Source organism: Limanda limanda, chromosome 4 (genome assembly GCF_963576545.1).
Source record: "Limanda limanda chromosome 4, fLimLim1.1, whole genome shotgun sequence".
NCBI lineage: Eukaryota > Metazoa > Chordata > Actinopteri > Pleuronectiformes > Pleuronectidae > Limanda > Limanda limanda.
The window spans coordinates 18,890,896-18,914,747 of NC_083639.1; the positions used below are offsets into that span (position 1 = coordinate 18,890,896).

General features: G+C 41.9%; 1 protein-coding gene across 5 annotated transcripts in view; it reads right to left on the reverse strand.

Moving 5' to 3' along the window:
- foxp1b (forkhead box P1b) overlaps positions 1 to 23,852 on the reverse strand; it is a 150,915-nt gene that overhangs the window by 76,046 nt on the left and 51,017 nt on the right. For all 5 annotated transcript variants that reach the window (XM_061069372.1, XM_061069375.1, XM_061069371.1 and 2 more), the window contains 2 exons: positions 20,387 to 20,453; positions 1,898 to 2,067 (listed from right to left, as the gene is read on the reverse strand). In XM_061069372.1, coding sequence (XP_060925355.1) covers positions 1,898 to 2,056 — 159 coding nt within the window. In that variant the 5' untranslated portion in view covers positions 2,057 to 2,067; positions 20,387 to 20,453. The remainder of the gene's footprint in view (positions 1 to 1,897; positions 2,068 to 20,386; positions 20,454 to 23,852) is intronic.

Below are 23,852 nucleotides of genomic sequence, written 5' to 3' on the forward strand. Positions count from 1 at the left end.
TGAAATGGGAAAGAGAAAGTTTTTCCTTCCTGTAAATGCCACGACAGATACTGTAGAGTAAGAGTTCTTTCTGGATGACTAGAGAACAGGGACCATGCTTGGACGGATAGCTCTATTCTAGCAGGGAGGCTTTATTTCCATCCCTTCTTGGTGTCAAGTGCACATCCATGACACCCCTCTCTCACCCCCTCTCTCTCCCCCCGTGCCTCAAATACATTCATCAAAGTTGTAACCCTGTTGTCTTTGCAGAGCGAATCAGAATGTGCCCCTGGCAAAGAATGAAGGAAAAGTCAACAGGAATTAAGTTTCAGTGCAACTGTTTACTCAACTGTGGCCTGCAGTTATTGAAATTGTATCCATGGTTTTGTGTGACTACTGCAGTAATGAATTCAGTATGGCTGTGATTTTCTCACTGACGACATGCTCGTTCTGGGCTGGAAAAAAGATGGGATGGAGGTGAGGTCTTAGAGCTGGGGGAGTAGGGATGAGGAGCAGATTTGGAAAAGTCTAAAGGACTCACCCTGTCACTGAGGAGCAGGAGGCAACATGCTAACATGCCCCTTATACTTACTTAATTTATTAAAACACATTTTTGCTATTTATCCCATTACTCTCCACTAACAGATGCTTCCTGTTCTGGAGACACACTTTACCTAGAGCATGACAACTAAAATATCACATGTGGCCTCTATTTTACATTTGCTCCTCTAGCAATTAGTTTAAAATCTTTATAATGTACAATTAATGAAAGCATGGGTTATATAGAAATGATTCAAAAACAGGACTTATCCCAATGTAAAATAAGTTTAAAGTGTATGTAGGGCAGAGTACTAAACTATAAAATTATGAATTTCATATTATGATGAAAGAAATGTGTACATTAGCACTGCATTAACCTGTATACCACATCAAGTTAGATGTTAGACAAGGCCTTTTCAAAGTGCTAAGTTATTTACAAACACATTTTTCATATCTTGTATCGTTAAAATAAGAAATGACTGAGTTTGCTGGTTATCATCACTTCTGACAACAGACTTGTACATCACAGAGTCTCAATATCATACCATGATGGCATGATGATTCTGCTGAAAGATGATGAATGATAATACTGAATTCCTGCTCTGCGCTGTACGTTATAGCACCATGCCCCCGCACTCTGTGCTGCAGCATGCTGCTCCATGCTGTAGCATTGTTGCCCTCCCTGATGGATGTGCTCTGACAACAGACAGCGGCACAGAGCCTGTGCATCATCACCAAACAGCTCCTGACAACAACCCCAGCCGCCCTGTCGGATAGACCGAGATAGCGGATGACACAATGATCTTTTCAATGTTGTTTCCTTAAACACACTGTCGTGTGCCACACACAATGCTGACACCAACAGAAAAAGCTTGTCTGTTTGCCTCAAGTCTGAGATGGAGAAAAATGTTTTGGGCTTCACCGAGAGCAGCACCGCCGCGCATCCCGGCGTCTCATTGGTTAAAGTGGCAAAGTGTGGCATTAGCTGTGAGTGTGAAGTGTGTTTACAATGAGCCGGTGAAAAATGCTGTCATTCTGTTGGATGTCAAGGTTTCTTAACTGTCTACACAATCCTGCAGCACCTACATACTTAAAATATGTCAGAACACCATTATAAATATTTTACCAAAATGCAGATTCTGCATGCTACGATAAACACGTTCATAACCAAACACAATCACACAGGCAGAGCACTTCCCCTTCTTTAAATATTCAAAGAGAGCCTCAATATACATAAATAATAATAATAATGTGTTTATGTACTAGATGTACTTTGAGATGGAATTAAATATTAAGAGGCACTTTAAGAGGGGAATGAGGCCTGCTGTTGACATGGCTTAATAAAGTGAAGACAGGTGTGAAACGGGGCCTGGTCTACCTGGTGCTGCTGGAGATGCAGGAGGTCAACGGCAGTCACCTCCACTGACGGTGGGGCATTCTCGGGTCGCCCTTCCCTGGACCCACCCTCCATACTCGCTCCTCCATTTTGACTGGCTGGTCCGTTACTCGTCGCCTCCGTCCCAGATTCTTGCATCATGACTTAAAAACCTGAGAGAAGACACATAAAAAAGAAAAGAAGCGGGGACAGAGACGGAGAGAAACAGCTGTTAAAACACAGCAGTGAGGTCGCATTTCAACACTGAGCCAAACTATAAACATCTGTCATATCCTTCCCACACAATTTCACTTTTATTGCAGGTTTCCCTGTTGGTTTGTGCTTCTCTAAGTCTTGTTTGTTTGCTTGTAGCATATGCAATGAGGCAAACACACACGCACAATCGCACATGCTCTCACAAACTGCTTCTCTGCAACGTAATGAACTGCTCCTTTGTTTTGTCTTTTCCGGTGCGGATCCTTTTGCAGATGACAAAGTCCTCTCAGGGCTGGAGAGAGAAATGAGTGGGACTCGGGTTCTGTTTGTGTTTTCCATTGTGGGGTGTATATATATACACAGGGGTGCGGTGGAGGGGTTTGGGGTCCAGCACACATCTGAGAGGAACCCAACCTGAGTTGAGTGAGTGCAGAGGAGCCCAAGAAAACACTGGACCTCCAAAAACAAAACACTTTCTATGGAAATGGATATATTTACTTGCATGGCTCCCAGAAGAACCACGGCAGAATGGCTTTTTAATGGGAAACAGGGCGACTGTGTGAGGCCTGCCAAAGGATCTCCATGAGAAACAGCCAATATGAGGCCAAGCGAAAACAGTGGAATCCTTTAGGGGTGCTCAATTAACACCAAAACAAAAGTCTGAGTAAAAATAAACCGCTTTGAGCAGTTGAAAAAAAAATATCCTTCATAACTTCATCAAACTGAAAAACATAACAAACAAATATCGTCAGCGTATAGTTTTATATACCTTTTTCAATGTATAAAAAAGATGACATAAGTAATTACTGTTGAATGGGACTACACATTTTACATCCTCTGTTCTGCTGTTGGAAACACAAAAGCCAGACAGACAAGCCACCCCTCCAACCCATCTCCTGTCTTCCTGGGGACGAGTGCCAGGGTGACACCAGTGCGGATCTGTACCATGTATTCCTCAAATCAGTGGAATGATTTAGAGCTCTTGTGCGTCGGTCGAAGGCCTCACCGGTGCACTGCGTCTAGCCCCCCAATTCAAGGTTGGTTAATGAAGCTGACCAAGTCAGGCAGCAGCAAATTAACTTGGCTGATTAATTATTTATATGAAGCAGAATAAATGCCTTTAAAACACTGTGCCTCATCATGAAAGAAGGTGAAAATGGAACTAAATGCAGATTTATGGCATTGCGTTTAAGGCGTGTAATAGGAAGGCCAATGCGAGTTAATAAGTGCTCAACTACGGCAGCACGGCGTCTCCAGAGATCCCGATCTAAACAAGATGCAGACGCACATCCAGACACCGTGGGGACGCGCACTCAGGCTGACAGATAGGAAATTGAGGTTGACAACTTGTCACATAAGAATATTTACAGAGCAGACGTGAGATAATAATTATAATTAATAGTTTATTAAAAAATAAACAGCAGTATAACAGGCACTGGTTCTCAGATGAAGTCCCAGAGCTTGGGATTTTCAGTAGCCCTTGTGGGTTTTGGGGGGCTAAAACCAGAACCAGAACAAAAAACCTAAACCCAAAGTGCACAATGGTTTACATCTTGTCTCCTGTAAAAGCAAGAAGCATGAGTGCGCAAGTCATCTGACACTGTGGCCTGTGCTGGTTCAGTTGTGTGTCATGACGCCTCCACACTCAGGAGCCTGTCTGAGCAGCTTGGGCCCGGCCTACAGGCCCAGTAGTTTGGGCTGGGACTACAGCCGGCCCCCCTCTCCCTCCAGACAGATGTTGACCCGGCTCACCCCTCCAGTCTGGCACAGCCTCCCTCCATAATGGGATTTTCTAAACAAGGGGTGAGCAAGAAGAATTCTGTGGGATGGGATGCAGCCAGCCACTACTCCATCTACAGGCTCCCCCTTGTACCAGCTCCCCTTCTGAAACACCAATTAGAAACACACATTCTCAAGCACAATTAAATGCCATTTGAAATAAACCATGTGCTGACGTTATTCACCCCCATTTATTTTTCAAATAAAATACATTTTTCCAGATGCAAAAAAGAGGGCTTGCTTTTTTCCTTTTTTCTACAGCTTCATAAAACTGGAGAAAGTAATGGCTCTTATACATGCACTGTCATTCCGTACAAAATTTTCATAATTATAACGGAAAGGCGTAAATTTCCAAATGCATGGCGTCTCCAAAAGTAATCAAGGGAATGAGCCGCAGGGCTATTTTAATGTATGCAAAACTAGTGACCCACAGTAAAGGAGAGAAAAAGCTTCAATGAATGCAAAGTAGTGCGCGCATGCTTGGAACCGGCACTGATGAGGGGATGGCTAAAATTAACACCCAATTAATTTTCGAATTGACAAACAAATGAAACCCATAAATCTACCTTCTCGTTAATTTCACCACAGAATAATTCAAAGCTGCAATATCATGAGCGAAAAAATTGGAGAAAAAAAGAAAATGGAAAATGGGCATTATCCATCATAAATATCAAGCAGATAGGAAAGAGCCTTATTAGAGAGTTGCGCTGATAACAATGTTAATCTGTGAGGCACTGAGGCAGGGACACCATCATCAGCTGGGGCCCCGGCCACTCAAGCCTTGTGACTCGGCCTGCGTTTGTTTATCCGTATTTATTTTCACTTTGCTCAGGGGATAGCCTCCCTCGCCATGACTCAAGGAGCTCCAGGTTTTTCCATCCGTTCCATTTATACAACGTGCACAAATTAAGCTGTAATTACGGGTCAAGTGTCCCACTAAAAGGGGTGCAGTTACTAGGGTTAGGAACATATAGTATACATAAATATATGTTCATGCTCCAAACACAAACATTTCAACATAAAACAATACACAAAAAGAGACATGTGCATAATAATATTCCTTATTAATAATGGAGCATGTCGGCTGTTTTTTTTTAATCCTTAGCTGGAAAGAAGTTTAAAGAACAAGAATGAAAATAATGGAAATTCCAGGAGATCAAAACAAGGCAAAGACGGTTTGTTCAAAAAGAAAGCGGCAGTGCTGTTGATTATTAGATGCCTTTCTGTTCTTTGGAGGGGGGGGGGGGGGGGGGGGGGGGGGGGTTGCTTGCAAAACAAAACAAGTGTTTGGAAAAACACTGGATAATAAAAAAAAGGTCAGAGTTTCTGTTTGTTTACAGTTTGTTTTGTTTTCCCTGCCTCAAATATGAGGAGTACAGTACAAACAAGAGTCTCATGTGTCTCCCACCTGACCAGACAGGTTGAAGGTTAAGAACAGCCGGCGGCCAGAGCTCATCAGCCCTGCCTCTCCTTGCCTCCCACCCCCCTCCGTGGAAACATAATGCCTGTCCCCATGTCATGCTTGCCTAGAATTCAACAGCTCAAACAAGTCAGCAATTCGATTCAAGGTAGGGTCGGGCCACGCAGCTGTGCTTTGACCCTACTCCATGTTCTGTTTTTCTTTAATGCTCATGACAGTAAAGCCTTAGCGGCCACCTGCTTCAACTCACCGAGTTCTCACACAGCCCTTGTTTACACAAGCACACAACAAAAGCAAAACATTTCTTGTGAGGGAGATAAAGACGTACAAAAGGAGGAGACAATGGGGAGAGGTTCTCTTTAGAGCTGTTTAGGTTCGGCTTGGTTGCTAGACTAGACAACACATCAGCGTGCACCGGTGGTGCAACAACAGAATGCTTCTCAAGGTTTGTTCAGAGTTGTATGTTTTGCCGTATTTTGGCTCCTGGTTCTGGGGAAAAGTCAAAAGACACAAGCTGTATGATAAATTATCCATTATCAGAGGCATTATGGCTGGTAACAAACTACTCTGAGACTCCTGCAAACATCCACTGGACAACAGGCTGTTAAATGAGGTAAAATCCCAACAACCTTTCATAACTGTAGTCCCATGCCCTTGTGTACAGGGTTGGGTACCAACATCAGGCAGCTAGCGGACCGGATCACGATGCAGATTTCAGTGACTCATTCCGGTACCTGAACTATGTACTGAACGAGTCGCCTTGTAGGCAACATAAACATCCCCACAAATCCCTCGTTAACATTATAATTAACTCTGGTGACAACACACTCTCAACATGGCTCTGGCAGCACGTAACTTTAACCCACAGTTAGCTAGTAGCTACCTCAAACTCAAGTCGACACAAAAACAAAATGCTTAAAGCTAAAGGAAAGAAAATGTGGCAATATTTCACGTGAAAGGATTCTGACACAGGGGTGTACAGCAGATGTTTAAAAAGTTTTAAAAGAATCAATTTAGCACTTGTATCGGAAAAAACCTCTAACTCATATATGGGCAAGATTTGCATTATCTGCAAAAAGTGGGACTTTTACAAAACCCGAAGCACATCAATCTACACTCTCAATTCAATTCCCCGTCCACTCTCCGTTGAGATGAACTAACGGCAGGGATGACATTTTGCCAAAAGAGACTTCACAGTCAGACCAAACAACCATGTAATCTTGTCAGCCACTTCAACCAAGTCGCAGATAAGCAGAGCATATCTCCAGACTACTGTGACAATAAAGTAGGGACACACACACCCTAACCCCCTGCTGGCAATACCTCCACCGCAAAAAAAAATGTTCTAAGTCCCACATCCCTGCACCACATGAAACACAGGAGCCTATTCTAAAGTTCTTCCCAGACCTTGTATGGGCTAGAGGCAGACCACTCACACTGGCAAACAAAGCAGCTGTTTGTTTAATAAGTGATTGCTGCCATGGCTACAGTAAACAGGAGGAGCGGGGGTTTGTGTTTATGAACAAACACATCTCCTTGCAAGAGCCATTTAATATTAACCAGGTGGAATGATCGGGCGATTTCCTAGGTGACACTAGCGGCAGGCAGAGTGTAAACAGGTTCTGAGAGGAGAGGGGGGCCAGGCGTTAGGGATTCAAGGTCGATGCAAATACAGCTTTCGGCTGAAAAGAAAAGCAGAAGTCAAGATAAACAAAAAGTCATTCTTCTGACATTTGTAGGCACGTTAAGCTGGTGTGTTCCAGCTGCTCGCAAGCCGCCCTGAATGGGAAGGAGACGGGCGAGAGCACGGACTGGGCTGCCGGCCAGTGAGGTTGTCTCCAATGGAAACACATTATTGTCAAGCAAAGCGACCCAAGTGTTTCATCCAGTTCCAACAAACAGTGGCTCTTCACAGAAACGCAGTGAGGAACCTGTAAAAACATGTTAAACATTTACCTTTTTCAATCATTCAGTAACAGGGTTTGTGGAAACAACAAAGGATGTGTGAGGGCGCCCGCAACGTGAGGCTATGGAGCGAGAAAACAACCAAAACAACAAAAGAATTAGCTGGAAATGAATGAACAGAGATGTTATCTATCATCAACAACAAAGAAAAGTGTGATCGCTTGTTTCACGTGTTTCTCCATCTGCTGGATCAGACATTTCATTTGTGGAAATAAAAGCAGTGATTCCACAAGACAACATAGGTATTGGAGTGTGGGGACTTTCAAGCTGCATGTCACCTTGACTGTGACTTTTTCTTGCACTCAACAACACACCATCTGCTGAGCTGGATGGCAAAAACTTTGGATTCTGTCTCCACTTCCACATCAGATTTCATTTGGGTGGGTTCAAAGCACATATTTATACCACATTGTGACAAATGTGATAGGATTCTCAAATGTGACATTTAGATTCAAAACTATTACAACACCAGAGCAGAGGAAAAGGGGCTCGACATCATATGAATATCAACCTTTTATCATGCTACGAGCTCAAATAAATGATCAATAAGAGCAACACTAGAAGGGAGACTCCAATGGAGAAGCTGAGTAGATTCATAATTTCAGGAAATATATAAACCAGTTTGTCTCCTGTGCACTGAGCCAATCCCGAGGAACACCTCAGCATGAAGGCCTGCTGTGCACAGACAATGACGGAATGTGCCAAAGTAAGGCAGGCCACGGTATTTTTAGTACAACTAGGGCCGATGGAGACTAAGTAAATAGAGAAGTCTAATGAGTTTAAATCTGGTTGTACATGGACGGAATAGTAATTCTGGGATGTGAAGCCTCTTTTAGGAGTGGTGCGCCACACATTTTCTCAGCAACTCTCCTTCATTTGACTTTGATAATCTTGCTCACATGTGGCTCATGCCCATTAACACCACACCGCGAGGACAGACACCAGGAGACCGGGGGCCTGGTTTTCTGACCACAGGCTCGGCACGCAGGAATGGTGCAGGCGTCTCTTCCCTCAAGCTCATCTTGCCAATTAGACCTGTCAAACAGACGTACCCGTAGAACAACACAACTTCAATCTATCAGAATCCCATAGGAGCTGCAGAGGCGCTTATTGTTTTAACATTACTTAAAACGTGTCATATATTTTTAATCATTTTCACACGAATTCATGTAAGGGCTGCTCCCCTGGGTTTGGGAATGCAAAGGAAATGTGTCAGATACATTTTCCTGGGAAAATCAAGGTTAGTCTTAACGAACCCGTCTAATTAATATTGCATGCCTACGCAAAGAGAGGACAATATTATTAGAGCTGCTGTCTTTTGCGGCAGGAGGGAGCTGCTTTATACCACCAGAGTGCACACTTCTTTTTCTGTGAGCTGACAACATGTATTGTAGCTAATCATTTTTTTGGAACAAGTTTTGCAGTTCGGTTAAATTATCAAGACAGACCTGCGGTAAACCACAGCTCCACACACACAAAGTAGGCCGCTAATTACTGTTGAGCAAGTCGTCAAGTGTGGTAAATGCATTTATTATGATTCCTGGGATAAACTAGGCGCTAGCACAACCCCTGCTACTTAAATGATTCTCAACACCGTTTCATGTTTCTCTCCAGACAAAAAATGCACAGCGGGAGCCATTGGGAGTTTGATGCCACTCAAACTGAGATTAAGTTAGACTATTGATTTTGTGGACACAGTCGTTACCCTTTACACACAAATAATGGCATGGTAATGTAATGGATATTCTATTTCAATAGTAGCTCATCTACAACTGTCTGCGCTCGGTGACTTTCTAAAGTCTCTTTTCCTCTGGTCAAAAAACCCACTAACACCTGCAAACATCTGGCTTTTGTCTGCATTGGGAATGGAAAAAATCTGCATTCGCTCCTAGGCCAAATGATTCTGCGGTAGACACAAGTTTTCATCGGCTATGCTTCACATCGGCGGCTGTGGCTGAGGGGTAGAGTGGTCGTCCTCCAACCTGAAGGTCGGCGGTTCGATCCCCAGTCTGAACCATCTGCATGCCGAAGTGTCCTTGGGCAAGATGCTGAACCCTGAATGGCCCCCCATAGAATAACTAAGTGCTGCAAATAGATGCACTGTATGAATGTGTGTATGAATGGGTGAATGTGAAACTGTACTGTAAAGCGCTTTGAGTGGTCTTCATCAGACTAGAAAAGCGCTATATAAATACAAATCCATTTACCATCCATTTACATCAACAGGGATAGAAACGGGGGATGGAAAGTTGGCCAGACAGTAGAGTGAGAGAGAGTGCCTCAAGCTACATAAATTCTACACTTCTTTGAAAACACTGTTTTCAAACTAAAGCGATCTCCGTCCACACAAGCATTTTGGCTCTGTATCAGTTTTAATCCCTGTCCATACTAACACATCTGAAAACGCATATCACTCACGTACACTAGGCATATGCGTGTCAGTGTACACAGGAAGCTTTTAGTTAGTTGCAGAATTGTCAAAGATTGCTCAAATAACAGCTTGTCGCATTTAAGCAGTTGTATGATTGCAAAACGCATTTTTTCATCTGCACAGCTGTTATCAAAGACATCAGGGTCAGCATATTTGTAATTGATTATCCATGTTGCGCCCTACACTGGTAGCTGAGGCTAATGCCCAATGTTTTCTTGCAGAAGGGGATCATGTGAAAGTAGCCTGATGAAGGCTAACTTGTAGTGTGTCTACGTCTTAGTTTCCAAACATCCCCGTTTTTGCCTGTCCAGACTAAACACAGCATGACTTTTTCAAAATAAAATGGTGCCAGCAGCATTACCAAACTTAATTTTTGTGGCTCTTAACGTCTATCGTGGGGACGCTAGGTGAATCTGTAGCTCTGTTTTCGTTAACAGGTTTTCCAGCATTAAAAAAAACCTGCATATAGCCACTAATTTGGTGTAAAGAGGCACACGAGTTTAGGCGTCTTTAACAAAACAGCAGTTTGTTATGAGCAATCTGATTCACTGTCACTTCTATGGGATTGCTCTTGTACCCACTGACCCCTCCTGCTGCCTCTAAAGGAGCCATTCTTCCTCGATATGATATCAGGGTCGTTAGGAGCATGTTATTATTTTAAAAGCTTCCACAGCTTCCCAGGGAGAGGACAGAGGGGGTTAAAAAGGATGGGAGTTTGGGCGTTCCATTAAGCAGTTAAACTGAAGACAAAGGGCGAGGGGGCTAAATACCAAAAGACCTTACATGAATTTCTGCGTTTTAATGGAATCAGGTTTTAACAACTCTTTTTTGTTAAATACAGCCCATGTCAGGAGGATGCATCCCACTCATAAAGCAGCACAATGACAATGTACAGTGGCACTAATACAAGGACATAGTTCATCATGACATTTTCTGCAATTCCCAACTGATTAGGGTCATTATGTTGGAGGCCTGATTTATGTTGTCATTTCCTCTCACCGATCCTGCATCAATGAATCTTAATGAATTGGTAAATAAGGGTGAAGATTACACTGTGTGACACCGCAACATTTCTCACCCTCAACGGCCGAGATTTATGTAGCCAATTAGAGGCTAACAGGGAAAATTGGCTGGCAGAAAAATAATATTCTTTATGGGACAAAATGGAGGAGCATTCTCAGTGAAGGGCAATTGTAGTGTCGCTGTTAAAGTCCATAAACCACCCTCCTTACCCACCTTTAAAATGCAATGGGGAGTGGGACTCTGTAAGCAAGGGGACGTTTGGATCATTGTGAGGCTTTGCCTTTGCCGAGCTGCCCTGCGGTGAGCCAGAAGTCCTTAACATTCAGCGTGGCTCATCTCATATGTTTGATCAACATAAATACACCCCTGTGTGACAAACATGTTTACCTCCTCACTGCAAACATCACACAATCAGACGCCATGAGGTGCTGCTTCTCTAATGAAGACACGGGAGCTTTTAAATCACCAGCCTCCATCAGAAATACACCTCTTTCATACAGATATCAAAAAGCATTTGTACAAAAAGAAAAGAAGCCAAATTATTTGCTCTCAACATAAAATAGGGCCATATTTTTCAATTAGTTTTCTTTATGAGGAAGAGGAAAAATCTTAGTTAAAAAAAATCTGAATACCCTTCATCTCTTTTTCAAAGGGGTAATATGATCACCTCTTTGAAGATATCTCTGATCAACACATAGCGGAGGACATATACAATATTATTAGCGGCTCTTTAACCCAGGTACATCATTATTACAGCTCTGATCGTTTTCTATTTCCTGGATGCAGATTAGGAATGTTGAAGATGATTATAGGAAGGGACGAAAACAGTTTTTGTGTATCACTACAAAGCACACATAGCTCGCCCATGCTTATTAATAACAAAGTTCTTGAAAGAGCACTCAGAGTTATAATGAAAGCCTTTATGTATTACATATTGTGACTAGATTTAGTGTGAGGCAGCAGCTCTCCACATCAAACAAACTGGCCTGCTATTAGGCACAGGGGCTGAGGGATGCTGTGTGAAAAGGAGTGGAAAATTAAAGCTGAAGCAACGCAGGAAAGGGCTTAATTTACTGGCATGTACAGTATGCAAATGAGATTACTCTCAGCTTAACTGCATCATTTATGTCCATAATAACAGCATCATCATTACAGGGCTCAAATTAAATTACACTGTAATTAGCATATCAAAGTGATTGGTTAAAGTTTAAAACAAATACCCAATTTTGTTAATGAACATCTGTAATCACCATGTAGACTCTCAGTGAAAACATCCAAAACAAATATGTGTTTTGGAGAAGGGGAGGAATATCCCTCCCAAATGACATGCCTGTCTCTGTGTGTGTATTGTGCTGCTGTTGGTAGGATGGTTGGGGGGGGGGGGGTTTACCTGGAGAGCTCCACACACTCAGGATATATTTCCCAAACTCCCGGAGATCAAAGATCCAATTTCCCACAGTTGCCACTTCAGGAGCTCATCAATAAAATACTAATCACTTCACGCCTGATTCTGAGAATGGAGCCCGCAGCCGAAGGCTTAGTGAGACTTCCATATCACAAAAAAACACTTCTGCTGTCTCCAACTGTCTTGACTGTTGTTGGACGTGCACACACTCTCGCACATATAGTTGCACGTATACTTTGCAGTCAGGTTTATCCAATAGCTGTCCTGATAAACACGGTGAGTTTTAACACCCAGTGCTATAGCTCCCATAGCACTTCCTCAGACCTGTGACAGAAATCACGCACACCTTATGTCAAGTGCATATGAAAGGAAGCCAATCCTTTTTAACTTGAGCTGTCATCGTCTATATATTATTAATATAATTTAGAATCTTACGATGGATTTAGTTTTGTTCTTTTGCAAAATGGCAATTATGCCTCCACCTAGCCAGAGACTACCTTTGTTTCTCTGCAAAGAAAAAGAAAAAGGCAGCAGCCAGTGGTGTACATTATCAGAAATGCACTCGTCAAAATGGCTGCATCTTATTTTATTCATTAAGAAATCCATTAAAAGGCCTTATTTCTTGCAAGTATGTAAAAGATGTGCCTTTCAAGGTAGAGCTAGGGCAAAGCCACTCCATCAGCTAATGACGGCACTCATTACACAGAGAAGCTGGCTAATGAAGGCGCGGTGGCCGGGCCGATCCCCTCGCCCAGCATAAAGCCCTATGAAATGCTAATATCTCACTTCTAATTAAAGGATACTAAGTCCAAATGCACCTTCACGGATAGTAGCCGGCAACATAAATTTTATTTTTCAACACTAGACTACACCCAGAGATGTGCCTGAGCAACATTCCATTAATTCATATTTAATGCCCCCACTAGTCCTTCGTTTGCCTTGCTATCTGTCTCCCGTGCTCTCCCCTCTCTGCTTCATATTGTGAGTGGGCACATCATTATGCTTTCCAAGAGGACCTTGGTTTTTTTTGTTTTGTTTTTATGTTGGTTGTGATACTTTGAGGTGCATTCAGAAATAAACACATATGCACACCACAGCCTGTACGTCTGTTTAACATGTGAAAGGTTGGAGAAAAAAAACTCAAAGAAAAATGGAAAGTGTGCCAGTATCGCCCCAGCTGCACCTGTATACATTTAGAGTGTTTATACATCTTTGGCTGTAGATATGTTGACAAGAAAACCTGCTGCCCTTCTCAGAAACTGACCTTGATGCCTGTAAACAACCCTCTCACAAAGTCATTAACGTCAAAGAGGGTATAGTCTTTCCCTTCAGATGGAGAACAAAAGACAAAGAAAAAAAAAAGGGTCAGTGCCGTTGCATTATCAACAAAATCTAAACGGATAGAGCAGAAATTATACTTACGACTGATAGAATAACGAGCAGCGTGTTGTTCTTAGCTAAACGTACAAAACAGGATTGTATCATCATCAGTTGAAACCATTGATGAGGTTAATTATTTGAACTTAGAGCTCCTTCTATACTTTCACAGGTATCAAATCACTGTGAGTCAGAGCATGTATTCAGTCAATGGCATTTGGCCAATCAGATGTAAACCCCTCGTGTAAAATAAAATGTAGGAGAAAATCTTTTCCAGGAAATCAGGAAAAAAGGCCGTTTTGTACTATAAATGTCTGCACATATTCAAAAACATAGGCATTATGACTCCACAGCTTTTATTAAGTTATGTCAACACTGTCTCACTTGTTCAATATCATTTTATAGAAGAAATCACACAAAAGTATCAACAGCTCTATATGTGTAACCTATATGGAACATCAAACTACACTGATTATAAAAAGATATCTTTTCTTTAACTTGCATATATTCTTGAAATAGTTTTATATTATGTGCATCATTTGCCATGCGGGGAAGCAGTGAAATGCGTGAATGTAAAAGGTCAGTGTTAAGAGCATATCACATGACGTCTGTTTGATCCCAGCCCAAGTATTTTCCCAAGGATTCTCTGGCTCTGTTCTGTGTAAATCACGAAGTCTGACCTTCTGCATTCCTCATGCTCCGTCCTCCCATTCATCCACAGGCACAGATAATACTTGGCAAATATCATAAACGTGAGGATTTTAGGATTGAGGTGAGGCTGCCATCATCCTCCACCAACTGGGAAAAAGAAAGCCCATGCATCTGAAAGAACCTTATTTCCACCTGCTGCCAGACTAACCTGCAGTGAGGTTGCCTGACCCTAATGACTAATAGCCTTTATACTGAAAATCTCTGGAGAGGGCATTATTTGGCGCTATGAGTAAAATCCAGTTTGAAGGGTTAGATGATATTTTATCTGTATTTTAGGTTTAATAAGGCACTTCTGCTTGTTTTAAACAAACTATTACTGCTGCTGCAAAAGCACATAATAAATCTTTTACGGACTTTTCAGGTTAAATCATTGCTTTATGCAATCTGCATAATGAAATTATTACAGCAAATGTTTCAGAACCATAAAAATAAAAGGAGACGCAGGTTCTAAAATGCTACATTTCCACTGCAGTATCCCTGGGTTTTCTGGTTGGATGACTTCATGGCAGTATCCAAGAGGGGTTTCTAAGAATTTCCAAGATGTCTCCATTTCAAACGCAGCATCGGCTTCAGGCCAGGGCGTGACCTGCAGCTGAACTGGCCTCGGCTCGGCCGCAGGGAGGAGGACAACAGCCACTCCAAACAGACCACCCCGCCCCCTGATAAATAACTCAACACGGCAAACAGAGGCCCATCAGTCAACCTATACACTGCTAACACCAGGACGAGGACAGAGATCGATGGAGAGATACAGACAAATAAAGAAAGACAGAAGGAAGACAAGAAGAGAGGTGAAGGCGGGCAAGGGAGGGAGGCGGGGGTACATTGTGAGGGCATCTAACAGAGCAGGGTAGATAAATATCACACAGGATCCGGAGCCAAGCAGTGTGGAAGGCCAAGAGCTGTAAGACTGTGAAAGCCAGCCTATTTTGCCGAGCTGTGACATTTGTTTCTTATTGTCTAAGTGGCAGCTGAAAGCATCTCCCTGCGAGGGCCCCTCGGCTCTGCTCCGGCCCGCTTTGACAGGGAGGTAACCATATTAGGATGTGTATGGTAAAGTAAACAATAACATAGTTGCAATGAGATGGAAATTTTTCAGCTAATGGTGTTTGTCATTCCTGTTTTCAGTGCACTGAGCAGCCCGATGTTTTTTCTAGCCATCCATAGAGACTTTGTTTATGAAAACAACGCAGCAGCCAAGGCTAAAAAAAGGGCAAAAAAACCTGTAAATAAATATCAGTTTGAAAAATGCCCCCACCTTCATTTGATCATGGAAATAACCATATTTCAGTAAAAATCCCCTTTCAGGTTCTCTGGCCCTTCACAGCCATGTCTGCATGTGGCAGCTGCATTTAAAATCCTGTATTTTCCTCTCCAGTCTAACCTTCCCTCCATACTCATCCACCAACTTTAACAGCTACTGGACTTGTGCTTGGAGTTGGTCAAGTAAAAAAAATTGATACCGATATATTGACCAATATATAAACATATGACAAAGAACTGTAATTATAGTAAATCATGTAAGGGTTGATATTTTACAGTGTAACCATTACATTTACATTAACTTTGAATTAAAAGGAAACCAATACTAATTGAGAGCTTCAATTAAACATAAACATAAATGCATATCTTTTGTTTATTCTGTAAAATAAAAGGAAAATTTAAATGATGGTACCAACATGTTTGTGAAAGGCTCATATTGGTCAATTGAAGGCTAACCTATGAGTCGGTCTCGCTCGACTCTATATATGACATCACCTGACTCCTTGCTCCCATCATAATAACTAAGGCCACTAGAAGTCACCTAGCAAGAAAATATGGTTTGTATTAAGCTGCTTGCAAAGAGTATATGTAACAGGGGGAGTCTCTGTTTAATTATTATTTCTTTCAACTGCACGATGAGCTGTTTAAAATAAACGCAGCCTTTATTCTGTTTAATGTTTCACTGATCCTTTTCTTTCTATTTTCCTCAGCACATGATCTTTTCTCAGGTTAAAAAAAGACAGAAGCACATGTTTTTTGTATGTGCACATGTGCAAAACAAAGACTCGGATATTTTCCATCCCTAATGAATAACTCCAACTGACTCACTGGTCAACTATTCAAAGAAAGAGCTTTACCTCAGTATGAGGCTGAAAAAGGAAAGTCTGGCCCAGGCATGCATTTCTATAGACATGCACTGTAAAGCACATACAGAGAACTATAGCAGGAAGCAGAAGTAGACATGCAAGTCGTCAACTTCAGTCCTCTCTGTGTGTTGACTTTCTTTGTTTGGTTCTTTCCAGCTCTCTCTCACTCCCTCACCCTTCGTCTCTCTTCCTCCGTCAGCCTCATTCCTAATCTCATAGCAAAAAATGCAAGCTGTTTATTTGCACAGGGCTGAAGCCATTCCATTAAGTAGCCCCACCAGGTGCTTTATCCCTAAAAGGGATTTGTTTTCAAAAATAAACGCAGAAAGCAAAAGGACTGCCAAAGTGATATTTACCATGACATGAAATGATTGCAACAAAGTCAAAACTATCCAAATAAGAATCACTGCGGCATTTAGGGAACTTTTTTTAAATTTCCTTACATAGTCATAGAGTCTAGTGATCAAACAGGAAACCATAAACAAGAGTCCTTTAAAATGCGCCATAATATTTAAACATTCACTTTTCATTCTTTGTCTTTTTTTGTGCGGGCAGTATGTCCATAAGTTAACTCAAGGGTAATATTCCACTAGTTACAGTGCAGTATATTGTTTTGCAGTGTATCAGATTCTGGCCAAGGTTACCACAAAAAAATAACCCTCTGTATAGTCACTTTGCTGTGAAGAAAACAAATCAATCCAAGTTATTGGTTCTATTTCATCTTTTCTGAGGAAAAGACACAAGGCCGAAGCTGAAAAACAGACCCCTGACATTTTTTCCTTCTCACTTCTGGGATTTTCTTTTCATCTTGCTCTAAGACAATTCATCTGCTGACGGAATTTGCTTACTTTGGTCATCTCAGTCAATCTCACGCACAGACCGTGTCACGTTAGCCGTCTGCACCTGGTAGTGAGGCTGACATTATCCAAGTCCCTCACTCTCCCGGTCCAGACCAGAGTTTAGACATCCGTCAATGTGTTTCACGCCAAAAGAAGACATGTCTGTGTGACGCTGATAGAAAAATAGATTGAAACTTGCCAAACGCATTTCCCCCTGAAAAGGGACATTTTAAGTAGCTTCAAGATAACACATCAGTGATAACGCTTTCACTCTACCTCGACAGATGATTTCACATCAAAGTAGGGGGAGATGCAAGAGTGAGAGTGTTGGTCCATTGTGTGACAACAAGCATGAGGCACACATTTAACAGTGCAGCCTGTTAAGAAGGACAACACAGAGGCATGCAATGTGTTGTAAAGCGTCCTCTGATAATACGTGGTCACAGGAGCCGAGCATCAGATACAGCGAGCTGACTGCGGCCAGGTGAGGGTGTTTAGAAGGCTTGGACACACCCTGTGATCTCAATCAACAGGAAAAGGTGTGAGCACGCTTCATGTCCCTGCCCACGCCTCCATTGTGACGTCTTCGTAGGTGTGATAATTATTCACTTTCACGCTGCCTTGCATCTATTCTGCCTATCACTGTTTTTAACTACAGCAGTGGAGCTCAGCAAGGAGATTACGGCATTTACAGTGCATGAGAAACACAGCAACAAAACTGCCAGTGACAGAGGTGTTTAACTTTCTTGCTGGAAATCTCCCCCATGTGGCACTTTTGCTACGGCGACTTGTTTATTATGTTCTGAGCTAGGCATAAGCGATTAAAGGAGCTCTTAAGAATCAAAGTGTTATAAATGCATGGAAACACAGCCGGCTGTAAATGCCACAGAATTAGAAGCTTACCAAGCCTAATACTAATACATGGCAATTTTCAGCTTGATGCTGATAGAAAGAAATTACTTTTTTTTTTAAAGTAAGCAATAAATGCAGTCAAGGGAACTATTACAGATTCCCTATTTTCATCCCAGCATAAATCTGAGCTCTACCTTTCTGTGGGTCCAACTCATGAATCCACTTGTTTATTCTTAACACTTCCATAAAAAGTGGATTAAACAAAGCAACCTCAAAAGCTAAAGCTGAGGCAATATAAACTGAAGCATTTACAACTACAGGAAAGTTTGCATGCTGAGTTCTCTACCTGACATGAATTCACAAGATTACATTTTGGGTATCTGGGGATCTTACATTCGCACTCTCTTGATAACTTAGATGCCACCAGGACTGAAAAAAGGGACATTATTGTCTATATTGATAATAATCCCCAAATATCTCAAATTACTATTCTTTTCAGTTTTAAGGCAAACCCTTTCAAATCTGAGGTAGAACATTGAAACACTACATAAGCATTATATGCATTTAACTTTTATTATATTGATATTGATGAAAATTGTATTGTATATTCTTATCGCCCAGTCCTTCCCCTATGATATTAAGTATGATATGTGAATCATGTGAAAAAATTGCACTTTAAAGGAGCTTTAAACACCAAGACCTACTAATCCCATAAACTGCCAAAGGGATTTCTGCATTAGGGATGCAATCAGAATCACATTGGAAACGTGTGTCAATAATTAGGCTGATTTTGCCACATTAAAATTAATGACACAAGCATTTGAACGATTTCAGGGCTGATCTAACATCTGGAGCAGGCAGCTGAGGGGCCTCACTATCCAGAGGATGCTTTCCACAGAAACAGGGACGCACAACTTATTTATGAACTAATTGATAAACTATTTGTCTACAGGAAACCCTTAAGGTTTGAACATTGAGCTTCATGTTTAAATGCTGTATGGGGAAAAATGACTTTTATGTTACTTTTACATTATATTAATGTAGTTTACTTAATTTACTTACAAATGCATAAAGTGACATCCCTGCATGGGCAGAGCATGTTGTAATATGATTAAATAATCATTAATTTACTTCAGTAACTGTAGACAGGGTGGGCCCAAGTTATTGGGCTGGGCAATAAAACCATACATTTATATCAATGTTTTCATTATACAGGATTGTACCAGCACAGTAAGGACGGTTAGGGTTATGAAAAAAGTTTAAAACCACAACCTTCACTCAGGTGCAAACATTTGTATTAGAACGTAAGTAGTCAAATAAGTAGTAGTGGACATTTATCTTGATAATTACGATGATTCTTGATATCCACTGATGGGGATGTATTTGACAGATCGTCCTAGCCTCTGGAATTACGTCTCACATATTTTCTTGCTTAGAACAGCTTATTTTTTTCTTCAAACAGAAAAGCCAATGCCTTTACTTGTCACATTTACATGCACCCGTCAAACCTATGGATCTACAAGTCACAACTCGTTAGAGGGAGGGAGAGAGAGAGAGAGAGAGAGAGAGAGAGAGAGAGAGAGAGAGAGAGAGAGAGAGAGAGAGAGAGAGAGAGATAGAGAGAGAGAGGTTAATTATCTTGAAAAAAGAAGGGAAAGAGAGAAAGAGAATACGGAGAGGTTGAAATGACAGAAAAGAGGCACTCCTCCTCTGAAGCCCTGAGCTCCTGAAGTAATAACCCCCCCACCCCCTCCAAACACACACAAACACACGCACACAAAGCCACACACACACACCACTACAGTCCTACTCCACCTCACCAGGATCGCTCCAGCCAAATGTTCACATCCGAGCCTTCGCAGATAGGGAGACGGGTGTGAGAAGCAAACACTAGATACCAACCAGACTGAAGGACGTGCCAACGACAACAAGACTGAGCGCATTAAACCTGCCCCCCCCCCACCCCCCATGTATGTTTGGTAAACATGGCATTACCATATTTCAGCCTTTCCTGACAAATGTCAACATGTACAAAAGAACAAAAGAGACAGACACCTCCACATATCTCCTACAATTTCCTAAAAACAAACTGACGACCACTAATTACACAAACAAGCCCCTTCCAGAACCTTTAATTACTCACCATGCTACAGTCTCACATCCGCAGCTTCTCACACCACTGACAGGGTGCACCTGTCATGCATACACACAATACAGTACACAAACAAGACATCCGCACTGCATTCAGTTAATTATTGAGCCAATTCAATGCAGCATTCACACACACACACACACACACACGCATATACACACACAGAGACTCTGGTGAATGATTGTGTGTTTACCTTCTACAAGGACTTGCTTATTTAAAGCAATCTTCAGTTCCAGCAGTGGTGAAACAGCCCCCTCGCCCTGCGGACACAAGATGGAGAATATTTATGGTTATGAAATAATTACCACCACAGACCATAGAGTTCTTGTCATCAGCACCCACAAACCAATTTACAAAAAGCAAAAAGCAACTAAATGCCTCCAATAACAAGTTGAGCACCAGTTGCTATTGATTAAAATTGATAACATGTACAAACAGCCTCATACGTGTTCTGAGAAATCATCAGGGAGAAATCAATCCTCTACGTTCCTGTGCTGTTTGTGCACGTGAGGCTGCACCGGTCACTGTACTTTCCCTGGCCGCTACGGACATGCATCCACCGTTCTCAGCTCCTGCGTGGGGCAGAAGGCACCTTTCGTTTATCCTCCTGTAGCCTACTATTGTCACTGTGGCACACATCCTTGCATTTCCATCCATCTGTTAAGTACAACTACACCCACTCACGATAACAAGTGAACAATGGTGCTGTCTGATGTGACTGAGTGGTTTATTTGCAAGACAAAACCTTTTTTATATTACTGACAGCAGATGCCCTACCTGGCCCCCCTAGTGGTGAAAATACTGTAACTGTACCTGCACTGCCCTGACTTAACTCCCATGGGCGGCCGCCCTGATCTGCATGCACACAGCTTTCCTAACTGAGCACTCAACCCAGACAAGGGAAGATGAAAAAAGGGAGAGAAAAGGAAACAAAATCTTATTTTTATGGTAAACTGAGAAGTGACTGGGGGCAATATCTCAGGTGCATTTGAATAAAAGCATTAAAGCATATCCAAATATGAAGGGGAGGAGAAAAAAAAAGGATCCAACTCCCTCTCCCGCAGTTCTTTTTTGCCGTTTACATTTGGCAGTCAAAACTGTGGCCAGGCATTTGTGCGAGTGTTTATCTAAAGCAGACTGTGCACAGATAAAACACACTGGCCCAACATGCCCAGTTTCAGCATTAATTATGTGTTAAATGCCCTTGTTGAAAACGGGAGTCAACACGCAGCTCGCTCTGAACTCTACAGAGGGTTGAAAAATCATCAAAATGGAACATTCCCAAACAACCATCCTATTATTGTGATTCATTACACTTCAATTAACATATAATCAATGGAATCGTAAATCAATGGTGAGTGGTGACAAATGACAGATATTTTCAGTTTCAAACTACTAAACATCATTAATTCCCATCACCTGAAAGAGCCCCGGGAGCCAAATGAGTTTACCCAATGCATAACATCCATTTAGATAAATGTTCCATCATTTTAATGACGGAAAATTTGTATCAGAGAGAAAAGGCAACAACGGGATCCTGATAACAGCTGTACGCCTTTTCTCCTCGTGATATAATGCCCACCTTGTAATACCTAAACAGATAATTGTCTCCATTTCAAACAGCACAAGGCTGTAATATTGCCATTTAGAACAGTGGGGGTGCGGAGAACGTAGGGTGAGGATAAACAAGCGCACGCTGCTTCACCCGGTTGGGAAAACTGAGCTCATCACACACTCCCACATTGAGATTTTAGGGAACAGAACAACTCCTGGTTGAGATAATTATCCACCTAGGTGGGTTATGTGTGTGCTCAGTCAGAGGCCTGAGCTAAGAATATGAATCAAAATGCAACAATTTCCGAAGACAAACGGAAACAGCGGAGCATTTTGCAAGGTTTCCTTGTGACGGCAGGATTATATTGCTGTATTGTCCTATTTTACACAACTAATGTAGTGTCTATTCTAAACTTGCCGGGTCTGTGTAAATGCTCAGGAGCTACCTCAGAATTATTCCTTGTCACTACTAGTGAGTCCTCGTCAAACAGTTCAATAAACTATACAATATACTATGTGTGTTGGATGTTGTGGGCAGGGTGAAGTTACAAAACCTTGTGTTCATCCTACCTGGTTCTGTATTTTTTTATTACAGTTATTTACTTAACCGCTTTTATTTTTTGCATTGGATAAAACACGGCTCGCAAGATATGTGGTCCACATACAAACAGACAGATATCTGTGGAATTAGTGGGTAGCTGTTAAACAAAACAACTTTTGACAAAAAAATATCTCAGTAGCAGGACTCGTGCGGTAGATAACATAACGGTTAGTCAGAGCATCAGATGATCCGCATAAATGTTTCCATTCTCTATGCAAATACCACAGGGTTCAGTGTAGTAGTGGTGGCAGTTGTGTGTGTGTGAGTGTGTGGTGGGGGGGCATGCAAACATCCTATTTTCAGTGGAAATGGACAATCAGGAGGGTTTTTGCTATGATAATGAACTGCTATGGTTACATATGAGCACGAACAAAGATTCATTTTATTCCGTCCACAAACCTGTGAAGTGGACTTCCCTATTTGTGAGGGGGTCAAGGCTTCACAATATGCTCTCTAGTCCCAGGTATGTTATTGGTGCCTTTGGCTTTGTTGTAAGATAGCATGTTCAAAATATGAATTAATACCCCTCCACTGAAATGCTCCCAATCCCAACAAAAGGCCTGTATTCAGCGTGGACAGCTCTTCAGCTCCTCTAATGGACGGCTCTCCTCTCTCCTCACACGGTGCAGACAAAAAGATGAGAGCCCATGAATATTTACCACTAAGTAAAGTTATTCCATTAATTACTCAAAGCACGCTTGATACTGTATCTGTGGCTACTTCTGTTGCAGCCTGTTAATGAACCTTCACACATCATTACCATATTAATTAATGCTCAACTTAATGGTTGTCAATAAGAGGCTGCCAGAGTTGTCTCTCGGTTCTTTACAGCCCATCCGGGATGTTTCGATCACTTAGTATCAGCATCTGAATAAATCTAGAGTATCTATTTATCAGTGTGTTTGACTAAAACAAAAAAGGGAAAGTTGTGATGCAGGTTCAACCCTCCTTGAGGATCTTGGATCTGTATTGAGACCAATGTGTAAATGAGAAGAGGATAGCGGTCAACCAAATAATCGGTTCGATCGATTAATCACCACAGATAAGCCATTTTATGAACAAAATTAGAGGGATTCGGCTGATGGAAAATGGAATTTATTTATATAGAGCTTTGAGCATAAGTCATATCGACCCATTCACACACACACTTTCATTTAACGCATCTATGCGCTCCTTTTCTACCATACACACCATTTTACACACTGCCGCCCTAGTCACCAGGGGCAATCTGAGGTTCAGTATCTTGCTAAAAAACACTTCAGCGTGTAAACTGGAGAAACTGGGAATCAATGTTAATGTCTGATTGGTGGACGACCTGCTCTATACCTCATGGACCACAGTCGCCCTACTGCCGCCAATGGTAGCACTGGCTCCAACAGTCACTCTGTGATGTGCATCATTGCTTTGCTCCATTCACACAATCAAGCCAATGTCATTGTGGACATGAGGTCACTGGTAGTAGTCTTTTATAGTATTGAATCATTACTGCATTAGACTGAAGATG